Raw genomic sequence first — 11,903 nt, 5'->3', positions numbered from 1 at the left:
AAGGCACACTTAACAAGCATGGCTACCACAGCATTCTGCAGCGATACGCCATCCCATCTGGTTTGGGCTTAGTGGGACTGTCATTTGTTTTTCAACAGGACAATGACCCAACACACCTCCAGGCTGTGTAAGGGCTATTTTACCAAGAAGGAGAGTAGTGCTGCATCAGATGACCTAGCCTCCACAATCCCCCGACCTCAACCAAATTGAGATGTTTGGGATGAGTCAGACTGCAGAGTTAAGGAAAAGCAGCCAATAAGTGCTCAGCATATGTGGGAACTCCTTCAAGACTATTGAAAAGGCATTCCAGGTGAAGCTGGTGGAGAGAATGCCAAGTGTGCAAAGCTGTCATAAAGGCAAAGGGTGGCTACTTTCTAGAATCTAAAATCAAAAATATATTTTGATTTGTTTAACACTTTTTTGGTTACTACATGATTCCATGTGTTATTTCATAGTTTTGATGTCTTCACTATGTAGAAAAAATTTAAAATAAAGGAAACTCTTGTATGACTAGGTGTTCTAAAACTTCAGCTATGTGTTACTTAGATTTTTTTTAAGCTGATTGAAACCCCACATTGATAAAGTTAAAAAATGAGAGAGACAGAGACAAAGAAAATAGAGAGAGAGAGACCGACACACACAGAGAGACAGAGTGAGGAGAGGTTGGTCTGGTCATTGTACCATTTTCCCACAGGAGCGTCCGTCGTTCCAGGTATAGGATCCACTGGAGTATTCACTGCAGGCGCTAGACAGGGACAGCTCGCTGCTGCTACAGCTGCTGCGTGGGTAGACTGGTGCTTGCACCGTCAGACTCAGCTGGCTCAGACACTTGGCCACAGGAAGTCCCGCCTTTCCGTTCAGTTGGACATCCTGCAGGACGGATTCCAAAGACACCATTAGTCATGATTTAGTGCCACATACATTCATGAGTCTGGATAAAGGGGATTAAGGTAGAGAAGGTAGAGACAATTATGAGAGATGCAGGAAAGCGCTACAAAAACACTCTGATTAACAAGCCATATTTCAGCTTCTCAGTCTAGAAGCTAAAGAGTTGGTTCTGGACCCATACAGCGTGTTATATTGTATTTTAACTGAAAGGCTTTCCCCATCACTCTCCAGTGTTTGTGTCTTGAGTGGCTTCAAATCTAGTCTGGGACACAGACACAGGGCTGATGCCAGGGGAGGAGCACGGTTTGAGTTAGGAGCTAGGGGTGACAGCTGATGGGCTCCAGTGAAAGCTAATTACCCAGGGAGATAAGGGAACAGCTGGAGGACAGGTGGTAGGGGTGAACGGGGGTGAGCGAGTTGGTGAGTGTCACAGAGAGCTTCACAAGGTCATATGAGAAGGTAATGATGTCAGAAGGTAAGAATATGGCCGGGAATCTATGACTATGCAATATTGAATCACTGGTGCATTTTACAAGGCTATCCAAACACACACCGCTTTTTTCTCTGTACAGTAATGCTATTTTGCATACCTGTTGACTGTTTTAAATTAGACTACCGGTGGCTGTTTTTTATGTGTGAGACTTTCTGGGGTTTTCAGTATTCTTGTAAAGTGTTACGACAGCTACTGCTTCAAACTCTATAATTAGCCAGTGAGATGCAAATGATCCATCATACTTTCAGAAGCAATCTCCCCAACAGATGTTTTCTGCATCAGTCCTATTCCACAATTCTGTCCAAACAAATGTCGATTCAGAATTCTAATCAACTATTCAGTCAGAGAGATAATAGGAAGCGAACTAATTGGCCCAGGAAATCTGTATATCACATTTTCACATCACTTCTTTCCCCTCATTATCTTGTCGCAAACACATAAATACATGATCAGATTTCAACATTATTATACTATCAATTTTTCACTTAATTTTTTGCCACAATTTTCTATACATATATTAAGGTTTATCAGGTTGGGTCCTTACGGAGTAAAAGGACACAAGACCAGAGTGAATTCATTTTAAGACCTTAATACATAATGTATAACATGACTAATCTACTACACTATCCCGCAGACAAATTTTTACTGAAGACGAGCCTCAATCGATGGTCCTCTGGTAACATGACAAGGATTTATACCTATAAGAATGTGATACTGCCAACTCGGCTTACCGAGAACAGAGGATCAAATCCCCAAATAGTTAGATCTGGTATTTTAATCCTCCCTAATGATTTCTCTGGGCTATACGTCAGTTATGATGCCTGGACAATACATATGGGTGAGGCTGGGGGGGAAAAGAACATGCCATTGGTTTGTTTTCCATCAATCTTACATGAGGTGGAGAGGCAGTGTTCCTGGATAGCAGGAAGCTTTTGCTCCTCTCCGGCTCCAGGAGGAGATCAGAGGCAGACAAATCCATGATCCGAGAGTGGAGTTTCTGAACGGACAAGGAAGGACAAGGTCTTACTGAATGTCTCTACTACATACAGAAATATATCAACTACATAGAGAAGGCATTTAACACATTCAACTGAACAGAATAATGTGACAATCAAACAACTATATTATATTGCGTGCTATTTTGCATTTCATATTGGTGTTCTGTATCAATCAAATCTTTCCAGTAGTAGATTAATGAATATACAATAGAAAGTCTACCATCAAATATTAATCATTTTTATTCAAATCTCACAACGAAAACCCCCCAAAAAATCACATTTGAGCAGGTCTCAAAAAGGCTTTGGTTCAGCCGCACTTTCCCAGGGCTTGAAAGTAAACCTCTTTCTCCCTCCACTGAGATCTATGCAGGGCACTCTTCAATAGTATTAGAATCAATGCCATTAATGTCATCTGTTAAGAATAATTCATGTGAATGGGAAATAATTGCATTGGGGAGCGAGGGATTCCTTCGATTTTTGTATTCATATTCAAACAGTATTTTGCGATCCATTATTTTCTTTGGTTTCCGTTCACAGGGGAAGGATACAAAACCAACTACATTTTCACATATTAATCCTCCAACCTAATTACTGCCCGGTTCCCTGTGCTCGGATCTACTTAACGGCAAATGTGCTGCAACAAAACACTCCATTTATGCCACATTCCCCTCGAAAGGCAACTTTAATACTCGTTGAGGGAGGATATTTTCTGCTGCGCTCATATCTATTTTAATTTCTCCATCTCGATAATGAAATACAATTGCCAGATTCATGTACACTGCACTAACTTTCCTTCCCGTGCTGTGTACGCCCACTCTAGATGAACATAACCGCCAGAAGGATTTCACGCTGCCGGCGTTGCAGCGATGAGATTCACCTCATGGAACTTTTAGTGTATAGTATATTAGCTTAAATCCATCTATAGTCTTCCTTCAGTGTCCTCCACAATTAATCCCAATCATTTGAAAGTTATGAAAATGATTATTTGCATGACATCATTAGTTGGAGATGCGGGCGATATCCCACAATGTTCCTTTAACATAAATAAAGTATATCTGAATAAAAAAGACAGGGAGAGAGTATACAATATGACAGGCCTAACCTAATATGTGTTTACTCCATTTCTTAGTACAACAATAGAAACGCAATTTCTACCTCACATCATCTCTGTTCTACTACTCAGACTACCCAGATGGCTCCTTCAGTATGAAGCCACTCCTCTACTAAATCACAGAGGACACATGTTTATTAAACAATAGTTTCACACCTCGCAAACTCCCTGCTACACAGCTGTGTCATTCAGGAAGCACTGATCTCAAACTCCTTGCCCAAGGCCAAACCATATTATCACATTATCCATTATTTCATACAAACATCCATGTTACCACCTGTTTAAGTGTGAGATTCCGATGCAAGATTTTGCCATTCTAGAGTTTGTATGTGCTATCTACCGTTACACTGAGTAACAGGGACAGAGCTACAGTAAGGAGGTGACTTTCCGGAAATAGCCTTTGGAATGAAGACACCGGCTCACTACTGATCCAACACAGAAACAGAGAGACAGACAATAAGTCGAAAAGCTTGTAATAAAATCAGTCTCAGTGCTAGTGATCAACACACCGGCCGAGCCCTGGGGTCCCGGAGGCTTCGAGCTAACAAGCCTTCCTGCAAACGCAGTGTGAAAGCCATTGAGATAGATACACTATTGCATTGTATTTATATCTATGGTGGAAACCATATTCCTGGAAGCCATATTCATTTTACTTGGGATGACAGCCCCTTGTAACCAGTTTCTTTTGAAATCTCCAAGAAAAAATGTATTCATGATGAGAGGGATAACAATCCTAGTCCTTTGTTTCATAAACCCAGCCTTGGGCATTGACAATGGCCACTTGAACATTGTGTTCAAAACATCCATGGACTACTGTCAGAGGATCAATAGTCACAATCTCACTGAAAGCAACTAACCAAAGCCACCGGAAAGATACCTATACTGCCCCGCCAAGCAAAAAGGCAGTAGCTGCTCATAGCGTGGAACTGAGAAAGATTGCTTTTATTTACCTTGGTTTCACAGTAACTTGATGCAGTTACTGCTAACATGACCCCCATTTTCTCCAAAACCCAACAGAGGCAGAATACTGGTCCACCTGATTAAACATGTATTTCATGTAGTAAAAATGACATTAACTCATTTTCAACCAAATGAGAGGTTACTGCCTTTTTGGTAGGGCAGTATAGACCTCCCAGGTATCTACAGGTCTACTTCTTTATAAGGCTCAATATGTCATATAACATTTGTGATGACTGCTGCACTAGTGTAATACACGTCATGCAATGTGAAGCGAGGCTTCAGTAGTAGAACACCAGCTAATACATGTGTCTTCAACATATGCTGTCCCTTAGGCTAAAGAAACACTTCCAAGGACGTACAAGCACATTCGTTTGGGTTGACTTGACATCGAATCTCAATGCATCGCATTCGTATCGATCAAGTTTGAAAAGCTGCAAAGGCTTGCTTGTGTGTGAGCCACCCACTGCGAATCACAGAGAACTGGATGGAAATAGTTCCAAGTTAATTGTAGATGCATTTATATCTGCAAATTAGAGGGAATTGGAACTTGTTTAAGGGAACATGGATGTTGTCACGTTCCTGACCTGTTTTATGTTATTGTTTTATGTGTTTAGTTGGTCAGGGCGTGAGTTGGGGTGGGCATTCTATGTTTTGTGTTTCTATGTTTAGGTGGTTGGTAATTAGCCTTATATGGTTCTCAATCAGAGACAGGTGTTTGACTTTTCCTCTGATTGAGAATCATATATAGGTTGGCTGTTCACACTGTTTGTTTGTGGGTGATTGTCTTCCGTGTCTGTGTCTATGCACCACACGGGACTGTTTCGGTTTGTTTGTTCGTTCGTTTTGTTGTAGTCTGTACCTGTTCGTGCGTTCTTCGTGTTACATGTAAGTTCTCATAGTTCAGGTCTGTCTACGTTTTCGTTTTGTTATTTTGTAATCATTTCAAGTGTTCTTCGTGTTTCGTCTTCGTCTGTAAATAAATCATTATGTATTCACAACCCGCTGCATTTTGGTCCTCCGATCCTTCTCTCCTCTCCTCATCCGAGGAGGAGGAAGATCTAGACACCCGTTACAGATGTAAACTGGAGATCTGAATTAAATCACATTTAGATGATCCCTTTATCTCCCTAGAGTGCCAAATTAATCCTCCCTCTTGTTTCTCTTTCCGTAATCTCAGCCCCATTTAGACTGAGTTTAAGGGGACTCTATCCTGCAGATCATCTAAACGATGATAGGCTATAATGGCAACATTCCAATGGATTAAATCATATTGATTTCCAATGGGTTTTTGTAAAAGTAATTGGTTTGTATTTTGATGTGAATGTGTTTGTGTGGGTTGGTTCTTCTAACCTTGTGGGGATCTAAAATCCCGTTAAGTTCCCACAAGGATAGTAAAACGAGGAAAATTCTCCCCCGTGGGGACATTACCCACGTCCCAATGAGGACAAAGGTTATTTTAAGCTTAGGTTTAGAGTTAGGGTTACAATTAGGGTAAGGGTTAAGGGGAAATAGGATTCTGAATGAAAATGCATTTTATGTCCCCATGAGGTTAGAAGAATAAAAACTGTGTTTGTGTGTGAAATTGCAATTGAGTTGAAATTGCTCGACCCATCGTGCAGTGTTGTATATCTGCAGCAACTGGAGAAAACATTGTTTTAATTGATATACTCAATTTTGACAGTATATATTTTATTTTCATAAATGGTGCCCATGTAATGCTCTCATTAAATCTTGTCTGGTTCTCTAGTACTGTACAGCATATTGTGTGCTAGCAGGGACCTGGAGGGACATGGCATCAATACTCTTTCACAGCAGATAGGCTAGTTTGACTATTTTCTGGAAATTCTGAACCTTGAGGTCATCTCGGTGGAACGCTCCGTATTTTATAACTTGGCCCAAGTCAAATTGGTCCAGAGTGGTCGCGATCGATGGGGATGTGGAAAAGGATTAGACGCAATGTGCTCTCTTGTTCTCCGTCGTGAGTTAACTTATGAAAAATAGAAATAATGATAGAGCTGTTTAAACTGGATTAAATGGGAATGAAGTGCAGTACATAAACTGTAACGGCATTCCTCCTCCTCTTCATACGAAGAGGAGGAGTAGTGATTCGACCAAAATGCAGCGGGTTGTGAATACATAATGATTTATTAAAGCAAACGACGAAACACGAAAACAAACACTTGGAAGGATTACAAAATAACAAAAACGAATGTAGACTGACCTAAACCATGAGAACTTACATATAACACGAAGCACGTAGGAACAGGTACAGACTATAACAAACGAACGAACAAACGCTACAGTCCCGTGTGGTGCACAGACACGGACGACAATCACCCACAAACAAACAGTGAGAACAACCTACCTTAATATGACTCTCAATCAGAGGAAACGTCAAACACCTGCCTCTAATTGAGAGCCATACCAGGCAACCCAAAACCAACATAGAAACAGAAAACATAGACTGCCCACCCAAAACTCACGCCCTGACCAATAAACACATACCAAACAACAGAAAACAGGTCAGGAACGTGACATAAACAGCATGTTGAGCCTCTAATCAATTTGATTTAATCATTATTTTTGCACAGTTCGTGCACATTTGATGCTTAATAGTTTTAAATTAGTTTGTTAGGCGTAACCAAATGTTTATATAAAATATATTCTTGTTTATTGCTTACACATTTATGCAAAGACTTAAAATTGAGAATTAAAGGTAAGTGACAGTAATTAAATGAAAAGGTTTTAAAACACGTTCTGCTTATTTGTAGTTGAATTTGAATATCATATTCATATCATGTACATAACTGTGAATTAACGGAGGCAAAATATACCTACTACAGCTTGTTCTAAACCAAGTATTTTCTTGAAAACCGCTTAACTTGCCTTTATGACCTATACTTTATATGTAGAGGAGAATTCTTCCCCTGTAGCTGACTCAGTCCAGGTTGTCCTTTACAGTGGACTTAACATGCCAGATGGCGTCTCTCTCACCATAAAGCCCGTAATAGAAATGTAGTCCTCTCTGAAGCCATATCGCTCCTCTCCAGGGTATAGGCTGTCCACACAGGGGGGTGGGAGTGGTTGAGTGTCAGGAGAAGAGAAGGGGGGCTGATGTTATCGTAGGGGTGCAGGATTACACCTCCTCAGCACAGTCATCAATGATTCAGTCAATAGTGTCACAAGGTCTCCGATGGGGAAGGGTGGGGAGAGGGAGGGGGGACATGGGTGCGGACAGCTCCCCCATCTCTGTGTCTCTTAGGGCTAGCCTCACTGTACCTGACCGCGTGGAAGTGTGATCTAGCCAAGGACGGAGGCGCACTGAGGGAGCTCACCTTCTCTGTTACTACCTATTTCCTTATCTACGTTTGATTCTGCACTCAAGGCTTGGTCTTGCCTTAGTCAGAGGATACAGGTAACGTATAGCAGGGAATTGGCTAAGCTAAGACAAAACATGGCTCTCGTACTCCACTGAGAAATTAACCAGAATAGGAATACTGTGCAGGCAGTCCAGTTAACACAACTCCAGCAAAGGCAACACTTTGAGGGGAACCATAGTGCAAAAGCCCATCAAAATTCAGAAGGCAAAAATGACTGAATGGTACTGCGTAGCTACTAGGTCCTGCCAAAGGGGCCTGGGAAGTTTCCACGGCAACCAGGACCTACTTTTACGGATAATTGACAACTCAATTACCACTCGCCTGTCACTTTTGATAAGGCTGTATAAGTGGAAGGAGGGAATTATTATTCACTACTTACACACCTTACTAAACACATGGCCGAACCGCAGCAAACAAAGCTTTGCAGCGTGTGAAATGCCACATTACATGAGGCGACAGCAGGTCAAGCATATTCCCAGTATTCCTGATCACAATCTCAATAGAGAGCAGTGATTCGTTATCAGGGAAATTCAAGTTGGCCCCAGGGGCCAACAGCACATTTAATTACCGACTCCCAGAACAGTAGAAATGAAATGCCAATGCGGGTGATAAAAAAACGGCCAAACACCTGCCACCCTCTGACTGAAAGGAAATATGAATATGTTCCACTGTCACTAATTACTATTTTCTGGTAGGTTATGGTATAAAGGTAATTCATGCAAACCACTAACTTGCCTAGTTAAATAAAGGTTAAATACAAAAAAGAAAAAAATGTGAATAAAAACAGAAGGTTACCTGCAGCCATTTTAGAGAGCAAAATATTAGGCTACTTCAAGAGAAATGATCCACAATAACTAGCAGGGGAACTGATTTCAAACCCATGTTTTAATTGACTCAATCAATCAATCATATACTCTTTCGGCACTTGTATTACTAGTCATCATTGTCACAGCCACCTTTATAGAGAAACTAATCCCAGAAATAGAAACAAGGTTTACAACCTGAAACATATCGACAAAACCACAACCATGAAAGAATCATGATCTTTTCAATAAAATGAATGACCGTTTGAAGAATCCATGAAAAATACAAAAGAACATCTTATAACGTATGATTTAGCTATCGCTTACACAAGTGTCAATTATTTTCTTGTTGTTTAATGCGCTGGCAACCATCGGTTGAACATAAAGTTGGACATAAATCTTTATAATCTCTCCGCCTCCTTCACAATAAAATCTCACTTCCTCACCGCTGAAAAAAAATGTCTTGCTACAAATCCTCCTTCCCGGCATACTCCCTCGTGAAAAGCCAGGTTATATGTCGCAAATGGTACCCTATGTTCTACATAGTGCACTTCTTTTGACCAGAGCGCTATGGGTTCTGGTAAAAAGTAGTGCTCTATATAGGGAATAGGATACCATTTGGGGCAGAGACAGAGGCTCCTGCTACACAAGCAAATAGATTTATGGTATATTGCTCTCGTCAATGTCTTGTTGATCACGTTGTATACTGAACACAAATGCTCTACAGAACAGACGGAATAAGCAAACCTTTACTCTTGTAGGATATAACCAGAACATACATATTGGTTTATTAAATCTAAATATTATTAAATAGTTACAAATAGATAATAAACAATTACACATTTCACTTTAACCATGCCCTGGTGTAGTTGGGACAAAAATAGTGCATCCACAGCTTTGCTCAATCTGTTGGGACGACGAAAATGCCTCCCTCCCAGCCAAAATTGCACCCTTCACTGGACAATGTGGACTGTGACTTTCAATTATCCATATGTCCATATCAGTTGCTAGCAGAGGGCGACTGACAGAGGGCATACTCTCTCCTGAACTTGAGGTAGATAAAGGATTGTCGTCAGCTCACTTTGCAATTCACATTTATAATCCTTTCGAATTTTGTCAACACCTGAACAAACCGCGATGGTCTATTGATCGAAACATTGCTTAAACGATATCCATTAAAATGGTTTGTGGACTATTCAACAATACCAGTGTGCTGGAGGCTGATTTTGTCAACAATAAAAAAAAGTTATTCTTCAACTATATACTTCTTTGTTTCTGTACCTGGATGGGTTGACTTGTATAGTACCCTGCACTCAGCTCTCCCCTGAGCTCCTCTCATCCATCCTTTCTGAGCCACATGTTCTCATTAAGACCAGTAGGAGTCTCATTATCCGTTTGTGCCCTCTATAGGCTCCCTCTCACACCCCACATCTCCCTCCTTTACCCTGTGGCAGTCTGAGAGCCTCCACCCTCCACTTTGAGAGGAGGTAAGGTAACGAGAGCTGGACTGCCATAGCTGCAAATCAGATTAAGGAAAATCCATGCGGCCATTTTATAGCAGACATGGTTGTCAATATTTCTCTCTCTGTCTCTCTCTGCAGTGACTGGAGTAAATGATTTCTGAGTTACAGTAAGTGTGCCTTCCTACCCACGGCAGACTACATACACACACGCGCGCACACACATACCCTCGCCTCTCTCTAGCATCTATGTCTGTGTTACGTGCCACAAGGTCTGGTGCGCTAGAGGTAATTTGGTTGAGAGGTTTACCGTCCCCCGAGAGAACCCAGGATGGATGACGCGAGTCTCGGTACTTTCTCAAATGATCTTGTCTGAGCCCCGCAGCTCCGTGGAGGCTGGATGGTTCATGAGCACATAGTTTTTTAGCGATGATGATATCACAGACCCTGGACTCAGGATCACATCGCCATCACAAAAAGATGGATGATCTAATATCGCTGCTCTTCAGAAGTTTAAGTGAGCAAATATGCTACTGGAACAGTTGTCCTTACACCCACACTGTTGCCTTCAACAATATTGAATACAAGAAACTAATAGCAGTGAAATGCTATTTTAACTCCATCAGTCTGGCACCGCTGAGTAATGGTCAATAGTTGCTCTGTGAGGTTCTATCGTGGTTCTGGGACAATGAGGTGCTATAGTGGTTCTGGGGTAATGAAGTTCTATCGTGGTTCTGGGACAATGAGGTTCTATATTACTTCTGTGACAATTAGGTTTTTATAGTGGTTCTGGGACAATGAGGTTTTATAGTGGTTCTGGTAGAATGATGTTCTATAGTGGTTCTGGGACAATGATGTTCTATTGTGGTTCTGGGACAATGAGGTTCTACAGTGGTTCCGGAACAATGAGGTTCTACAGTGGTTCCGGGACAATGAGGTTCTATAGTGGTTCCGGGACAATGAGGTTCTATAGTGGTTCCGGGACAATGAGGTTCTATAGTGGTTCCGGGACAATGAGGTTTTATAATGGTTTTGGGACAATGAGGTTCTATAGTATTTCTGGGACTAGATGAGTGGACAGGTCCCTACCTGCAGGAGCAGGTCTGATGCGGGTCGGACTCGCTGCTGGAAGAGGACACTCATGGTCCGGTTTTGTTGCTCCAGGTCAAACACTCTGGTCCGCAACTTCAGACACTCCTCCCTCAGATCCTGCATGGGGAAAAACAACAGAGAGAGAGTTATTACAGACAGAGGTGTGTACTTCTAGTGATGTATGACTGTCCTAATATGGACACCATAAAAGTTGATTAGTTAACACGAGATAATGAGAAGTGTCTAAAAAAAAAAGTGAATGGTAAGATTAAGTTTTGAGCTACTGTATTGTATGCATGTCTAACAACATCATTGGATCTAATAATAGTATAATTCTGAGACATTTTGATAACACAGTTGCTATGGAAACCAGACTCTTACCTTTTGGGTGAGTAGTGCCTGCACAACTTGATTGGCAACCTAAAACAGAGTGAAAAAAAGAAACAAGAATTATCCAAACGTTTCATGCAAGCTGTTTAGTGACTGACCATAATATGGTGGCTGTTATGGGTGAGAAAGATGAGTGAGAAAGAAAGAAAGAAAGAGTCTCCAGTTGACCCACGACCTCAACTCTAAACTGCCCCTGCCCTGTGCATGCCGACGCTGCACTCTCTCACTTCCCCTATTCCTCCAACGACATTTAATACACAAGTTCCTCCGATCGCTTATCAAAATGATTACAGGCTTTAGTGAACATGATGTCCCAATACATTACAGC

The 11,903-nt window shown here is 41.4% G+C and overlaps 1 protein-coding gene across 1 annotated transcript in view; it reads right to left on the bottom strand.

The window, feature by feature from the left end:
- The window catches only part of LOC120033200 (nck-associated protein 5-like), a 94,865-nt gene that overhangs the window by 33,610 nt on the left and 49,352 nt on the right, over positions 1-11,903 (bottom strand). The window contains exons 6-8 of the mRNA XM_038979484.1: positions 11,567-11,605; positions 11,183-11,302; positions 682-870 (exon numbers count right to left, since the gene is read on the bottom strand). Coding sequence (XP_038835412.1) covers positions 682-870; positions 11,183-11,302; positions 11,567-11,605 — 348 coding nt within the window. The remainder of the gene's footprint in view (positions 1-681; positions 871-11,182; positions 11,303-11,566; positions 11,606-11,903) is intronic.

This window comes from Salvelinus namaycush, chromosome 40, assembly GCF_016432855.1.
Source record: "Salvelinus namaycush isolate Seneca chromosome 40, SaNama_1.0, whole genome shotgun sequence".
NCBI classification, from domain to species: domain Eukaryota; kingdom Metazoa; phylum Chordata; class Actinopteri; order Salmoniformes; family Salmonidae; genus Salvelinus; species Salvelinus namaycush.
This window is presented reverse-complemented; position numbering and strand designations above follow the sequence as displayed.